This window comes from Cricetulus griseus, chromosome 5, assembly GCF_003668045.3.
Source record: "Cricetulus griseus strain 17A/GY chromosome 5, alternate assembly CriGri-PICRH-1.0, whole genome shotgun sequence".
Lineage (NCBI taxonomy): Eukaryota > Metazoa > Chordata > Mammalia > Rodentia > Cricetidae > Cricetulus > Cricetulus griseus.
The window spans coordinates 6830352-6848201 of NC_048598.1; the positions used below are offsets into that span (position 1 = coordinate 6830352).

The 17850-nt window shown below is 40.3% G+C and overlaps 1 protein-coding gene across 1 annotated transcript in view; it reads right to left on the bottom strand.

The window, feature by feature from the left end:
• The window catches only part of Esrrg (estrogen related receptor gamma), a 210826-nt gene extending 194346 nt beyond the window's left edge, over positions 1 to 16480 (bottom strand). The window contains exon 1 of the mRNA XM_027418726.2: positions 16425 to 16480. Within this exon, the coding sequence (XP_027274527.1) occupies positions 16425 to 16480 (56 nt within the window). The remainder of the gene's footprint in view (positions 1 to 16424) is intronic.
• Between the last annotated feature and the right edge of the window lie 1370 nt (positions 16481 to 17850).

Genomic DNA, 17850 nt, shown 5'->3' on the forward strand with positions numbered 1-17850 from the left:
ATCAGTTTTACTGATTCTGAATTCTTTGAGATTCACTATCTTTGGTGCAAAGTGATCTGAAGTTTTATCTAAACCTAGATAAATCTCATTGGTGTGTAATCTTCACCGTGATCTCCACACCCAAATCTACATGTAAATGGATGTTTTCAAGTATTAGAACATTCCAGAACTACAGACAAAGGGAGGGGGCAGGTTCTCTTCCTCCCTTCCCTTATTATTCTTCCCCCCTTCCCTCTATTTATTTATACCAGCTACTTAAATAATTCACACTGCCTGCTTTTCAGCCCCAGTGTTCCTCAGAAGAGGCCTACAATGAGCTCTTGCAGTCACCAGATGGACTCATGCATGCAGCAGGTGGGCCAGATGGCAAGGCGCCCTGTCTGATGCAGCCTGCCTGGGCATGGGCTGCCTTTTCCTTCCAGGTACATTACCATCATCTAAAGCTGAACGCCGTGGAGTTCACGGGTGGGGTGCAAGTGGGGCGTGGGCAAATTGTTCACAGCAATACAGAAGAATCGTAAATTACCATCCTCTCTCTTCCACCACCCCACCCCAACCCAGCAAGCCCTGATGTTGTATGCTGCTGCTTTGTTAGTGGCTTTTCTGTTTTTGTTCTTTTCATTCTTAGAGACCTCTGGGGAAGGCTTTGGGGTACATCCTGGCAGTGTGTGTAGAGAAGGACGTATCCTTCCAAAATATTCCATCTCAGCTTTAAGAAGTGAAGAGGATTCCAGGGGAGTGAAGGGGAAGAGTAGGGGAAATTGTGGAGAAATTGCACATTTTCACAAATATTTTTGCAACAAAACACAAATGAAGAGGAAATAGACAGGAGGTTCTTGGGTACAGGACTACACAAAGGTAAGCTTTGTGGTGGTGCGGAAAATATTGGCGATGCCTAAATGGACACAATCCTTTGTTTATGTGTCTGGTGTTCTTTCTGAAAAAGCCTCACCTCCTTTTTAAAGTCTCCCATCCTACATCACGGTTCCACGTAAAACATTCTGTTACATAGCAGTTGCAAGGAAAGCTGGCCACACTGACCCTGAGCTATCATGAGACAGGCACTCAGTAGCACGGAGTATAAATTTTAATTGAGCATAAGCACTTGACAAAAACTCTCCCGAGATGTCTCTGGCACATTCTGACTGGCAATGGCACAGTGGTACCATGATTTGACCCTTCTGTAAACTTCTGCGATGCCACAGTAAATCTTACCACCTAAGTTGACTAATCATCTCACTGGAAACATCTATAGATATGGAAGACAATAATTTTAATGACCTGAGGCAAAGCAAGCTGCATCTTCAGAAAAATAGATAAATAAATAGGCAAAATGCATCTGAGGAGCACACACTGCAAAGGGAGAGGACAGCTTTGAATTCAATCTTCAAGTCCTTAAGCAAATTGAAATCCCTGGCTTGGGGAGGTGTAAAGGGCGGCTGTGCAGGAATGCTGGATGAAGAGCCTAGCTGAGAGTAGGTCAATGTAAACTGACTCCCATTTGTACAGGACTGAGTACAAAAAGTCTCACTTTAGAATGTGTTATGTGCACCCATGGCCATTCTGTCCTTTTATCGTTTACGTCCAGGAATTCTGGGACTAGGACTGCACCTGTGCACATACAGCCTTTCTCAAAACAGGACCCCAAACCTTAACGACTTAAAAAAAAGTGCAAAGGAGTAAAAATAACCTTTTTTTGAGGTGACATGAAAAGTTACTATATGCTATGGATTCAATACTAAACATTTGGATATAAAGAACACATGTTGAAAATTAATTTTAAATTGGTATTTTCTAATCCCCATTCCACTAGCTACCATTCGGTTATGAGCCTCCAACTAGTTTGCATTCCTAACAGAGTGTTTAAAATCATAAACAGAAAAGAAAGGGTGTTTCTGAGGGAAAGAAACATTAAAAGACAAATTGTAATAAGCTACCTTCTTAGGCAATATGATAACTTGGAAATTAAAATGTAATTTTTAAGTGGGGGCGGTGGTGCACATCCTTAATCTCAGCACTTTGGACCATAGGCAAGTGGACATCTGTGAGTTCAAAGCCCGCCTTGCCCTTCAAAGTGAGTTCACAGACACTCACGGATACGTGACAAAACCCTGCCTCAAAATTTAAAAAAAAAATAATGTAACTTTCAGAATTTACATAGCTTCTAATGACTTGGAAGTTCCTTGCAAATTACATATATACTAAGGCTGCTATTTTCAAACTATCAGGCAATACAACTTCTACAGTCAAATTTAAATAGTGAAAGAAAATTCACTATTTAATTTTTAAAAAAATAAGTAAAAAAAAAGAACAAAAGGCGAAGGAACAAGTCACTAGCTCTATTTTAAAATGTGGACACAGACGATAAGAAAGCTGGGGAACATTTTGGGGAACCCAAGATGGACTGACTGTCTGAATTTTGACCTTTGACTTTTGAAAAGCATTTTAAATCCGTGCATGTGATATTGTTGAACAGTGTAGTCTTATAAACATCATAGCCTGGGGAGTCGTGTAATGGTAGTGCACACACATGCAGAAAACTTGTGTTTGCTCATGTTAAAGGTTTATGTGTGTTCCTGTGTACAGTATATGCATGTGTACAGACAACAGTATTTCTCCAACTAATCACCTTGCTATTTCCTTATTTCACATGCCTTACTGAATGTGACCAAGTGCTAACGTTTTGAAATACTAATTAGTTTCAATCCCCCCAAAGAAACAGATATGTCAAGTTTATTCTAACATACAAAATAAACTAGGTTTATTATACTGTAATGTGTGTGACTTTTCTCTGTTCAAAACAAAATACTGTATACGTCACCCAAATGGCATAAATTTCTTGCAATGTTGCTCTTCCTAACTCACATAGAACCCTACATTCACAATTGTTCTTATTGGCAGCTTTCTCATTCCTAAGTAGTCACTTGTTTGTTTTTAACCATTATAAGAATGGGGATTCTATTTTTCCTTTTATTTATTTGCAGGTTTTTCACTTTGGAAAAATTATAAGTCAAGTAATCCACTTAAACATAAAAATAACAGAATAATCAGTCAGTAGAACTTCTTAGAAGCCGGAAAGACCACACCAAATGACTATCCATCGACTTTTAATTTGGAAGAAATATCTCTGTAATATTAACCTGCCAACCTGACTCAACTAATGACTTTTGCTTTACTTTTTATCACCTCCAAAAAGTCCCTAAAAGGTTTTACTCCCTAAGCGTTGAGTGTATGGTGTGAAAAGAGAGAAATTGAGAATGAGCACATGTTCCTTGCTTGTCTTTTCTGCCCTAAACAGAGGCATCTACATAGTCCATTGAGCACTGTTGGGGCAACAAGGAACACAGGTCCCACATGGCTCCGTCTCCCATTTCTTCCTGCCCTTCTCAAAGCAAGGCAGGGGTTCTGTTTTTAGTACACACTGCAGTTCAGTGTTAATCCTGTTTTATGTTGTTCACACCTGCTGATGACTGGCAGGCTGCTGATGGGCTGTGGCCCATGTTGCCTGGGAGGAATCCATTCCATCCTGCTCACAGAGAAGAGGGACAAGAGCTACTGCCCACCCAGGACTGGAAAGAAAGTCGTGGAATGGATCCTACAAAATCAGCCACTGCTGCAAATCAGGGTCTGGTGTCTCCAGTTTTCTACCACTAAAATAATTAAATCACTAGGTCTTTTTCCACAGAAAGGGTAAACTTTCTTGGCTATTTAGTTCCTTGAGCTTTTATGTCTTTGGTAAAACTGATATAAATATGGTGTTTGTGTAGTTGGGGGTCAGAGTCACTCTAGTCATATGTGACAGACATCTTACATCATCACTGGCTGCTCTGTGTCTTTACCAGTAGAATTTGTGCTTTAAACCATTATTTTAAAGTAGTCTGCACTGCATTCATGGAATTTTATATTCAAAATGAATTTGGAACATATATATGTAGACATATATACACACATACATATATATGTGTATTTATACATATACACACAGACACACACACAGACACACAGACACACAGACACACAGACACTTCCCACCATGGCTGTGATCCCTGAGCTGCATATGTCCAGTAGCAAGTGAAATGATTTCTTTTTGGTAGCAGCAATAGATTTAATCCATGTCACAGACAGGGGAGAACAAGAGTAAAGAAAACTCAAAGATTGACAAGGGGCCCAGGCAAAGGCAGTCAGTCATTCAAAAAAAAAAAAAAAAAAAAAGATCCAAGAGACCCTGTCTGCTCTGTGCTGTGGAACAAGTTATAAATGGTTGTGGACCCAAAGGCAGAAAAACTCACCCAGTCCTGACGTGACCTCATATGAAGATGTCCTTTGTCTTACACAGGTCCACTGGTGGTCTCAAAGCCCTTCATGTCCCTGCAGAGCCTGCTGCTGCCCATAGGTGGGTGCAGAGAGCTCCTCCTGGCCAGTGCAGGGCAGCCTGACAGGTGACCAACATCCAGGGGGTCAGGTGGTGGCCTTGGGATCACTTTGGAACATCTCTGCAAACCCTTTTGTCAGTGCTAAGGCCAACAAAAGCACTTGAAGCTTCAGCATCAGCTTGAGGACCCCCATGCCCTCAGAGGGTCTGCTCACTTAATGGAAAACTTTTTGTTCTGCTCTGGGGAAGAAGGGGTCTCAGAACACTGAGGGCGAACCATCAGAGGCACTGGCAGTTTCCTCCATTTCCTTTGAAACCATTTGTCCCATGCTTTTGCAGGGCGTCACTTTCTGCCTGATGCTCTGTGTACGAGAGGGAAATGGGCGAGAGCGGCTTCACCAGAGAAAAATTTGCACAAATTCATTCTCAGGATAGTCAGCCTTGTTCCCACAGGACAAATACTAAAGAAACCCTTTCCACTCGGAATACAAGTCACCGTACATGGCTACTCTCTCTAATGACACCAAAGAAACGCATTTGCTAAAATAATGCTACAATAGGCTTCTCAGTGTAGAAGGCAGAAATCATGGGTCTCCCAAATTCTGCTACAGCCATCAGAGAATAAGGACTATTGTCATTTCCAATTTGACTACAGAATATGAACAGCATAGAAATAAATTCAGTTATTGGGCTGGATCACACAAAACTGCTGATATTTGATCATTTTTTTGACCTACAAATAGAAACTTCATATACTTCTTCCTAATATAATTAGAACCCTCATTAGATTATTTCCATGCAAAATGAAAAATACTCTAATGTTTTTACAGGTAATTTCACAATTTGAAAGTTTGACCTTTGCTTTGATTTTTTTTTTTTTGCTAATTTTTCAATGTTTGTTTTTAAAATTTCTTATCAAAATCATAGCACTTACCAATGTTGAAAGTTGCAGCTGGACTTGGAGGAGTGGGATACTCCAGTGATAGGGTCCTTGATAGCCTGTGCTTGCTTAGCCCTAGGTCTGACCCACGGCATCACAAACAAAAGAAAACAAAATAAAAACAAAAGGGCTGCAACCTACCTACCGGAGCCTTGGGTGCACAGGCCAGTGTCAAGAGCTCGTCAGCAACCAACCAGCTTATACAAGAACTTTCACTCTTAGCCACATAGGACCACAAGGCTACATAGCCTGTGCTCAGTGCACAAGGGCTGAAGATGGTAGAAACATCTTCTCCTTGAGCGACTTCACTAAAAGGAATGGAAACATGGACTCCCCCAACCCCCAATGACTTTGAAAGTTTGCTTGTGACAGAAAGATTCCAAGGTACCCATAGTGCTGGCGGCTTGCAGATCAAACAACACTTAGCATGCTCTGTCTGTGTAGTGTTGGAGATGCCATCCCCTTCAGACAAGGAGGGGAGGAAATCCAGCAGCCTCGCTTGATCAAGGTACCTGCTGCCACCCTCCAGCACCGCTCCGGAGGAGCATGGCGGCTACTGAGCAGACTTAAGACTACCTTATTTTGATTACAGTGCTTTCCTCGGGCAGAAATTTTTATTTCATTTTGAATCTTAAAACCATTCCATTTCCAGCCATGCATTTTTATGTTTACAATTGACATCTTCATAAAAGAACGGAACCTTTGAGAGACAGCTCAGAGGCATGAAGGTTGCCGGCAGTAAGTGCTTAAATGATTTCACACCTAAATGGAGCCCAGTTGTTTTTAGTTAAAATTTAATAATCCTTAAACTGACGACCTTTCTTTCACAGAAAGGCCCCAAGTTGCAAAAAACGAACTTTCCAGTGAAATATATTTTAAGAAACTAGTGCTGAACAAAGGGCTGTTTAAAGCCTCAACGCTTTGTCAATTTATCAGTGTGCGAACACTCTGTCCCTCAGTCCCCCGCTGCTGGGGGGACATATGGAACAGTGGTGCCTCACTTAATCGAAGACTATTGATTCGAGTGTGTCACAGTGATCTCATTGAGAGTAATCAATAGTAATCCAAAATCAATCACTCTGATCTTGCACTACCATTTATCAAATCTGAATACGCCAAATTATTTGTAGGCATCAAATTACAAAGACGAGAAAATGGTACAATTGGGAAAGTTAATGGTTTGTATTAAAAGCCAAACCAGGATCCCCTCCCTACAGTAAGGAAGGGTACATTAAAATGGACTATTTTTTTGACAAAAACATTTATCTTTTCATTAAAGCACCCCAAATTTATAATTAATGTCACCCCACTAATTATTTTTGGTTTTGCTTTATATGTATATGTATATGTATATGTATATGTATATGTATATGTATATGTATATGTACATATGACCTATCTGGCTCAACACAGCTGATAACACACTCACGCAGTCCCTGAACTTAACTGTTTGCACATCATTTTATAAGTCTGATAAGCTAAAGTTTCAAATGCCTGTCACTCATCAGCTAAGAAAGCAAGGAGCCTCAGTCGACACAGAGCATAACTGCATCTTGGAACATAGAAATGGTGTTTAATCGAGCCAGAGCCAGTTAGGCATGCTAATTTCTCCAGAGAATGGACAACAGCATCCGTGTACCTGCTTATCAAAGAGTCTGCTGTGGATGCCGTGGGTTCCTTTATCAACACATTCCCTTGTAATTTAGTCAAGGTAATAAATCCTTCTATTCATTAGCTCACACTCAAAAGCACCCCTCCTTATTTAACTTGAATGGGAAGAAAGGGGGCACAGAGTGTCTAAAACATTTACTTTTGCTAATGTAAAAGTGCTGGCATTTTACTTCATTCCGATAAGCTGGTGCCACTGAAAGAGATTATTCTTTTCTTATTCAAACCTATCAGCATTTTGTAAAAAGCTCTCCCAATCTTATCTGGAGTGCGAGCCAGCGTGGTTACTGAAAACAGTCTGCCCTGCTCTTCTCTCCCTCTGCCATGCTATCTGATAAGCCCCCAGCTAACGAACTGTATTTACACACAATCAAATACAAGTTGTATCTTCCACACGCTGGAGCCAGATTCCACTTTGCCATTGGTTTTTCTGCTGTGACATTAACTTAACAAAAATGTCAGCAGCCAGTATCCCAAACTGACAACCATCAGAAAACACTATAAAAGCACTCAAGTAGAATATTCGGGAAACAAAACAAAAAGAAAAAACAACAACAAAAAAAAAAAACAAAACAAATGGGAGGTGTTGGAGGCAATCTCCTTGGAATTCACAGAGAAAATAAAGGGCACAGAACAAGTAGGCAGGGTGACTCTGGTACCCTTTCACCAAGCAGCATGGTCCTTTAGCAAAACAAATGGAAAGAAACAGATTTTTTTTTTTAAATAGGTGTATGTCTTAGGAATGGAGAGGGAAATGTTCAGAAAACACTAGACCTACCAGGCACATCCCCTCCCTCCACTGGAGGCAGAGAAGTTCTACAAGGCAAGCAAAAGAAGACAATAGACATCAAAGAAACTAGAAACTGAAGATGAGAGAAAGTAATGCTGTCATGTTTGGTAACCACATCTCAGGACAGATTTTCTAATCATTAAAAGCCTCATAAATGCTCTAGACATTAAAGTTTTGTTCAATACAAGGAAATAAGAAAAAAAATAAATACAATTTGAGTGGGACTTTCTACCCCACATTATTATTTTTTTTATTTCTTCAGACTTAACCAACTGGATGTGTTCACTATAAATGGTATGAAAAAAAAGAGACATGTCATCCAGGAGCTTAATTCTTCACTTTCATCTTGGAAAGGCCTCCCACCAGGTCATGGTCCAAAGAAATTGAGAGCAGGCCTTGGTTTTCAGGTAGTACTTTGGAGGCATGAGAAACGACAGTGACATTTCTAGAACACGAGAGAATTCTGAAATGTTCTGGAACAACGGGGTTACAAGACATCCTTGTACATAGGAAAGAATGCAGGAGCTTGTGTCTATAAAATGCCCATGTGTGCCTCACTTTCCTTGGCCAAGGTGCTAAGAGGGAGCAGAGAGGTCAGCCACATGCATCCATCTGAGGTCAAATCTTGATGCTGTCTAAACTCCAATAGGAAGAATCTCCTAGCATGCAACCCAGTACCCTTCAGCTGATGGTGGCTTCCCGGTCTGGGACCCTATGCTCCTATAACTGATGAGGCAGGTCTCAGTCAAGTCTACAGATAGAAAGATGCTCTGTCATTTCATGGGGTCTAGCACCCACTGTGTACCGTCACCTCCTCCTAGAGGAAAGGCATGACTCCCATTCTCTTTCCCTGATCATGAGCTGTTGATTGCAGATACAACAGTCCTTCTCTAACTATTGCATCTGTTTTGACAAACGAGCAGCTGCCAGGAAAGCTTCTTTACAATATGCTTGCATTTGGGGTAAAAATGAATGCCATTTAGCATAGTCATCTTTGGGTTTGGGGGAGAGCTAATGTATTACAAGAATGTGGAATTAAGGAAGGCAAAGGGCATTTGGAGAAGCGCTCACAACTGAACAATTCTCCTGAAAAAGCAGGAGAACCTCTGCTATTTTTTCCTATGATATTTTTTTTCTAAGTTTGTATATAAGCTTTTTCATGTTTCCCAAGCTAAGGAAATTCTCGTGACTCTTGTGTATGATCAACTTGGAAGGCATACCTGGGAAAACATTTTAACTAGTCGTGAGTATCAAGAGGAAAGGGAACATAGATTGACTGAGCAAGCCTTTTCTTAAATTCTCGAAAGCCACTGAACAAATGGGCAAAATGTTTGTGGAGTAAATAATAAAAGAGAATTATCATTTGCCAAGATCTCATTCTGACCCCAGGGGTCAGGGGTAGAATTCAGCAAGCTTTTGCTTATTGTCTGTGCATAAATTCTTGACTTAGTTTTAAATGTTTCTCTGCACATTGACTAAGCCATACAAGAAGCGAGAACAGGAGGTTTTTAATTTACTTTTTGAGAAAACGTAGGCAAAAGCTCCACAAAAAGAGATGCTATTCGGAGTAGCCTTCCCAGGAGCCTGAGGATTTTCCATAATTTTGATTTTTTTGTTATTTGTTTCACAAATACAAGTAATGAAGGTTTACCACCTCCAAGATGCTCCCCATCTCACAGGCTGCTGGAAAGATTTGAATGAACTACACATTACCATCCATGTAGTCTATAATCCCTATGGTTAGTCTTAAACAAGAGGCCAGGAGGCAGCCTGGCTCTCATCACCTTCACCTTACCCATCCTATCTCTGATATAAGTGAGAATTTATTGCTTTCTTTCCTTATATTTAGGACCATCCTAGCCAACTGTTTGTGGGGAAGGTGGATGATGAAGCGAAGTTAAATTGACACGCCTGTGATGTGCCTGGCAGCCCTCAGCGTACCCAATATTAATTTGTTTTCTTTGGCTAGGTACGCGCTGCCAGTGTGTATTACACGTGAGATCTCTTCAGTCCTGGTGACGGAAATTCTGCATGCGGTTTGGTTGCACTGGAGGCCACAGGAAAAAGCACATTCATGATGATAATAGCTTCATACAATTAAAATATAAATTCATGTTTAGGTTCTTGCGTTAGCACACAACCTAATCTCACACAAAGTCCTGATAATCATTTACACTTTAATATGTGGTAGATTTTTAAACATCAAAGACAGTGTTTTGTTCAGTACTCTAACAGCATTGTATGGTACAATCTATAGTTAAGTGCACATATAGATCTTTGCTAGTGTAGTGAAATAGATTCAAAGAGCCAGTGAAAAAAACCCAATTTCTAAATAACTGTACCTTTCTTTTGTTGCTTTGACTTAACAAGTTGCCTTCCAAATACAGAGGCCTTGCCACAAATTGTGGTGCATACTATTTGAAGAAATTAAAATATATAATGCCAGCTCCCTCCAAACACTCAAAAATATCATTCAGAAATCAAAAGGAGAAATATGTGCAATACACCCATATGTGATGGTCAAAAATCTAGATCCTTTCAATAGTTTACGAAAACTGGCAAAATACTAAAAATAAACAAATAAATAAAAATACTGTTCAAAATGTCAGAGAAAAAGAAACAACTGCCACCGTGGGAAGAATCTGCCGGGAACAAGTCCGACTGGAAATTGTTTCATTAGCTGAGGCTTCCTAAAATCTTCGAAAGGGAAAGTCTAATGTGGACTTGGAGGAGAAGAAACCATCAGGTAGGCCCTTCAAAGAGCAGAGGGCTGTCACTCAGCACCTCAGAGAGTGATGGCTGACCCTGATCTGATGTCTCGGAGTAAAGGAGCGGCTAGCAGGAATTTTCCATAAACACAAGCGCAAGAATTTGATAAAGCGTTATGCAAATAAATAAAGGTAGGAAATGAGCCCAGAACTTTTAAGGCATGTATGAATTTGAAAAAGAATTAGACGATTAGAAAAAGCAATTGCATGAATGTTTTCTATCAACACACACACACAGATTTATGAAAGTAAAAACAAAAAAAAAAATCACAGAATTCTAAATTTACCTTGGAGAGTAAAACTGAATTAAATAAAACCCAGGGTTTATTTTACAGATATAGAGCACCTATTAATTTTATCCATTTTTCCTCTTAGAAAAAAATTAAGGAAATGACATGTTTACTGAGTGCAATGATAAAAATTCGCATTTTCACATTTGTTTGAGAGCTGCCCTGCTCTTTAGTAACATCCATTTGTCAGGCCAATTGTATAGGAAAAGATATAGCCAGGAGCTATTTCAAAATATTCTACTGGATATGGCCTCAACCCATTAAATTATGCATTTACCATCAGCAGTTGATTTCCTATTTTACAAATTATTTATGGTTACTAGATGCTGAATGTATAAGTGAGTATAATTTTTAAAAATTAAAATCAGACAAAAAATGTGCATTTTAGGTTACCTGTTCACCTGTCCAATGTATAATAGCCAAATCAATTCTTTTTCCAATTGAGCCTGATAAATACCTAAAACATGAATTCAGGGTTAAAACCATGCCTGGCAAATTTAATTGACCACTAACTGTTTATGCATTACACCTAAGACTTACTTTATTAGGCAAAAGCCTGTGAATAATATTAACATATCTAAACTGTCTATATACCCCTCTCCCCACATGTATGTGCATTTCACACGCAGTTAAACATACAGACACATCCCCCCTATGCATCCTAGCGGCTACTTGTAATTTTAAAGGACCACATGTGCATTTATTTATCAGACATGGTATCAATAATCTATATCCATGAGATGTGGCCACAGGAGAAAAGAATAATCAATGACAAAACATGCAAAATGCAGCAAGAATGGCAAGCCGGAGAGAGACGCCTGGTGTCATCCCTGCACTATCAAACGCACAGGAATATGACTGGGGAGAGGTGAAATATTTCACTGTCAGGGAGCAGAGAAAAGCGCAATTCATTTCTATCTCATGTGTTTTAGGACAATGACAATTTAATACAATACCAGTGGGTGTATAAGAGATAAAAACTGAACAAACTGGCCCAACATAATCAAAGATTTTCTCCAGAGAGCTGGCTTGGCCGGAGCTCGCCTGCACTGTAACACATCAACCTGGTATTGTTTCTCTCTTCTGTGAATTTGCTTAAGGACCGACTCAGAGCACAGCGTCTCTGCTGCAATGACCTGAAAGTTCTCCTGTGATCCTGAGTACACTCTCATCTTCTTTCTAAATGCTTGCAGGGAAAATCTAAAAAGTTTATTTGCTATTAATTGGTTTCATAAGAATCACTGCTGTGAATGGCCACTTGTGTGTAAAGCATCGGCCAGAGACTATACATTTTACCCCCGTCTAAGGAACCATACAAAGATGCTGAACATTGCTGGACCTGCAAAACAAAGGTCTAGTCTGTTTAGTCACTAAAAGCCATGTTGAGGAATTTTTCACAAGTCAGACAGACTTGCAATTTGGATATTGTGCTACCTCCCCAAGAATCCACCCCTTCTTTGTCTGTACTTCTGGCAGGAGGAAGGTATCGTTAATGTCTTGTTAAACAGAACCCTGGAGAAGTTAGCTGCCCTCTTTGATGAATAGCACCAGGTATGGAAAATTAATTGCAAAAGTATGGCCCAGCTAATGAGACGGCCCTTATCTTTTTTCTCAACCAAGGAAGCACAAGTATTTTTTTTTTCTGCTGGCTCAATACTTTAAAAAAAATGCCTAAAGTGTTATTAACTAAATAAAAATCTGATCAAAAAACCTCAATCAAAGCCACGACTGATCACATATTCTAAGGTCTGGGCTATTTGAAGTGAAAAGTGATTTCCTATGTTATTTTCCTCCTAAGATTTAAATTTCCCTCTTTTGCTCTCTCTCAACTTCAGGGAAAACACACACACACACACACACACACACACACACACACACACACACACACACACACAAATCCTTTCCCCTTGCTAGCATTTTAAAAGCTGAATTTCAATACCATGTTTCAAGAAACAGCCACTATGCACTACAGGTCAGATTAAATTAAGGAAATATATCAAACACTATAAACACAGAGTATATATTTTAAAAAAAAGCAAAACCTTATTGGTGGGAAATGCAGGAAAAATGATCATCCATGCAAGAGAATTAATGGCTATCCACAAGGGCTTTGCTAATAACATGGGTTAATTACCACTGCGGCACACTAGGTTCAGTAAATAAAGCTTCAGAGCCACAAGCACATTAAGATAAGAGGCCATCACTGTAGGAAGGAACAAGCCTCCACCATCGCCCTTGCCTCGCTAAGATGGGAAGCTGTTTAAACTCACTACCAAATGTGCACCGGGTAATACCCACATACATACTCTAACACAAAGGGCTCGTAGAACATAGGTGCCCGTCACCACTCCCATTCAACATATATTACATTAACTCAGGAACTCTTTAAAAGAAAATTCCTTTTTGCTTACTTCAAAAGAAAAAAAAATAAATCATGAGTTACATAATACAAATCACTTGGGGACACACACATTTATAAATACATATACATATCCACACCATACACATACATAGTTTAGGACATGCACCATACTTATTTAATTCTTAGAAACCCAGGAAGATTCTGTTCAGTTTTGTGTTGGGCAAGGTTAAGGATCTACAGCCAAAGAATGCTAATTGCTGTTGGTTGTCTTTTCCAGAAAATTACCGAGATCGTCTGAGGACCCCACCTACACCACCTACCTTTAAGGTTTCAACTGTTTGCAACATATTTATACAGAAAGTAGTGAGTTCTGAGTTATAGAGTTTGGGTATTCTACCTCAGAAAAATAAACTTAAAATGCCTCTTGATGGCTCTCAAATTATGTCGTATCTAAAGGAACTTAGGCAGGCTCCTTAATTTTTTTCCCCTTTAAAAAAATAGTACCCATAGTATCTATTACGATTTATGCTTCTGTTGCTTCTATGATTCTACACAGGTTTCTTTCTTATTTTTATTCTTTGCATTTCCCTATGATAGTATCACTTTGGAAGAAGTCTATTTCAATTCAGGTTAGCTTTTCCTGAGAAGACATGAGTCCGAGAGGAAAATAAAAATCAACACCCTGAAACACAGGAAACCATACACAATAAAATTTGCATAGCTCTGAGCAGGGATCCTTACAAACATGAAACTGCTAAATGTTCAGTGTCTGGATTTCAAGAATCAAGCTGGAATTTCCTAAACTGCTGCCTCCCCTTCTTGTCTGTTTTGGAGTGTTTCAATTGCCTTCTCCCAACAGCTGTGACAACTGTTAAAACAGTCAGTAAAATTAAGTCCGCTCTATAATCCTGTAGTCAATGTTACATTTTAATCAGAGGTTGAAAGGGATTCGTGTGACGAGCGCACTCATTTAGAATGATTACACAGACACATATGTCAAAACCAGCAGATACATTATTTCCGTCTATTTATGCTATCAGCTATTACTGCTATTCAGTAGGAAACAAGCCTTACAGCATTGTGTTCTTGAAAGTGCTGGCGCCTTTCCTAAAATAAAAAAAAAATGTATGTACTTACATAGTTAAAGGTTAACATTTTAAGATCTCTTAATGGTGGTCAATAAATTGCATGAATCTTTTTAACAGCCTCCCAAGAAGAAATGGTCCAATATTTTCCTTGGAAACTGCATAACTCAGGTTTCATTTCAGTGTATACACACGTGATGGGGTTGAAACCGGCACAATTACTATGAATATTAATAGCATGTATAAATTCTGTGGTTTATTAATTGAGACAGAAAGGCAGATGCGTTGCTCAGCCCTGGATCTTTCAGTCTGTCCAGTGAACCACGTAAACATCACAACTGCACCCACACAATAAATCTGTATTTTTTAAAGATGACTTTTAATTGAACCAAAAAGAAAGGAAGGAAAGAAGGAAGAAAGAAAGACAGACAGACAGAAAGATAGAAAGAGCTAGTTTGAATCTTGTGCCAAAGCCAAAAGGAAATGTGCCCTGGTTCCATTTAAACACGTCTGCTCTAAGAAGCCTATTTTAACTAATTATTCAAACTAGCTATAAGAAGTTAGATTCAAGGATACTACTTTTTCCATGAACCCTTTGGAGGGATATTTAAAGTTTGCTCTGATTATTTATTTAGGAAACAAAGTTCAGAATTTGGGTGAGCTTAAGGCATTCTCACTGACATTACCATTCTCCCAGTCTACAGCCCAGGTGCACCGACCTTCTCACTGTACTTGTGTGGGCAGTCTTACCTTTGTTTGTATTTCATTTTTATTCTTGAGCATTGTAAGGTTGGCTCTTCCCTCGAGTGTTTCAAACAGATGCAGAGACAGCCTCTCAATGTTTCAGATCCCAGTCTCAGCTAATAGTTCCTGTGAGAGTGTGTGCGTGTGTGCATGTGTGTGCACTCACACACGCTCAAACACACACAGGCAACGAGAGACTGCTAGCCACTTTTCATCTCTCAATTATGATGCAAAGGAAAGGACAGTCCACTAAGGACAGTTAGTGGACTTCTACCACCAACACACAGCCCAGGAGCCCAGAGTTCTGTTATTTCCTTCACAACCTATCAAGAGAAAGGTTTGCCAAGAGCACTCTTTTAAAAATTATAACAGTTTACTGTAATGCGAAAGCCATCTAACTGACTCAACAGAAAGCAAAAGAGACCACTGACAGCTTCGTGATCGAGGGATATTCTAGCTAAACAGTGAGTTGAAGTTAAGTTTATGACCTATTCATTTACACGGGAATACCCAGTTTGCTTTCCCTACTCCAACTCACTCCCCATGGACCTTTAATAATCTAAACATATAGACTATCCAGGAAGGTATTCATAAATAGGATTGAACTGCATTTAAAGAAGTATACTGCTCTTTTTATATGTTTCTGGACACAATATGATACATAATCCAAACCCAGGACATGCACACTGCCTATTTAAGGGAAGATTTTTTTTTTAAGTCACTAATGTTTCTTCTTCAGTTCTCTCCCCTTTAAATATTTATAATGTGTGACAATCTCATGTTACTTAACGGACTGATTTGCCAGTTAAGTACTGACTTAATGCTAACCACATAAATACCATTACCCTAGCTCTGAGCGGCACTGGGCTAGTTGCTAAATCGTTCTCTGCAGGAGAATTAATAAATGTACAATTTTGCCTCTAACTCCTCGCAGTAAAGGGTGACAGGGAGTTTCAAGTATCTGTCAAACTGCAAATACATAAGCAGCACTCAGTAGTATAAATCATTCTGAATATTGTATTTTAAAACATCTTTCCTAAGGAAAATGGGTCTGGGTAAAAGATGCATTTTAACAGTTCACTGAGCATTGGTGCCCAGAGCCTATTCTTAGCACCTGAAAGAGAAGTGACTGTCACCCAGCTGTTTTAGTGACAGTCACAGGGCTGCCTCAAAGGTAACACCGTAGTCAGAGAACAATTCTCCACTTACTGATTTAGGAGATCACCCTCCACACAAAAGGCACCAGACAGACACCAACAAGCACCCACGCACGCCAAACACCCAGGCCACTACGTGGGTCCGCGTGCACACACGCCGCCCTGTCCACGCTCCCGCACACACGCACCCCCACCCGCCCCCCCCCCCACGCCGAGTTGCAAAAAGAAAGAAAAAAAAAGGTACCTACTCTTCTTCGTAGTGCAGGGAAAAAGATTCAGGCAGGCAAAGTTCTACCGAATCCATGTGCGCCCGGCAACCATTATTTGTGCACCCCACCTATAAATCAAAGTTTCCTTGACACAGCCCGGTGCAATTAACACGCGCGTTCTCCCGGTGACAAGCCCATAGGCACGGCCAGTTGGGACCGAGGCTCGCACACTCTCTCCTAATCAAGGACTTAAAGCCCCGATTGGAGCTTATTAATATGAAGTAGGGCTTTACATATGCAGTCCCACCGGCCCAGGAGCGCATCTGATTGGGGGGCCGCTGCCCAATCAGGAGGGAGGCGACGCGAGGCCTCCGGAGCCGCAGCCCGCAGGTAGGCAGGGCGCACGCCCGGAGCACGGTGGGCAAAGCTGCAGCCGGGCTGCAAAAGCCCCATGCGAGCCGCAGCTTTCCCGTATTTATTCTTTTAATTCCTACCCTCCCACACGCCCGAGAAGCTTAAAAAAAAAAAAAAAAAAAGTAAGGGAAAAGAAAGAAAGGGGAAAAAATACCTACCATAACTAACTTAACTCACTCTACACCGGAGCGAATTGCTGTTGGTTTTTCTAACCTCAGATCTATTTTGTTTTTGCAAAGAAGAACTCATGCCAATTCGATAAATTTGGCCGACGGATTCTGCGAGAGGTGCTGCAGAAGTTTATCCTGCCTCACTGTGTGTATCGAGTGCTCAGCCGGGGCAGCTTCTTTTTATTTCTTTTTATTATTACGATTGGTGTGTGCGCTCTACTTTCTCATTAGCTTCTACTGATACCTTTCTTTGCTGTGTCCTAATATAAAGAGCATTTAAAAAATAAAATAAGAGATTCTTCGACATGATTTCAGCCTAAGAACTGACTGGTGGAGCCCTCTGGGGTGGAAGGTAGTAGCTTCATAGCTGTACAGAAGAGGGAAGAGTGCATGGATGCAGTTGGAGAGGGGTAAACATTTTCTATTCTCTCTCTCTCTCTCTTTCTCTCTGTCTCTGTCTCTCTCTCTCTCTCTCTCTCTCTCTCTCTCTCTCTCTCTCTCTCTCTCTCTCTCTCTCTCTCTCTCTCTCTCCAGTCCGCACAGCCTTTTAAAGCAAAGGTAAATAAAAGATAAATAAATGCATGGTGTATTGTCCCTTCTCTCTCTAGGTTTGGAGAGGAAGACTAGGGGCTGGGGCTGGGGCAGCCAACACCTTAATTAAATATCAGTATATTTTGATCAAATGGACATACAGTTGTTGTGGGAAGACCATGAAGCAAGGCACTGAAACTATCCTGAAGTGTATACTTATTTCAATATAGGCTTCCGAACCAGGGAACATACTCATACATAAATGATTTCACCCTGAACATTTAGCACTGAGGTGAAGAACAGATTATCGGCTTTTCTATTCACAACACCCCTGGCTTGTTTTAAATAAT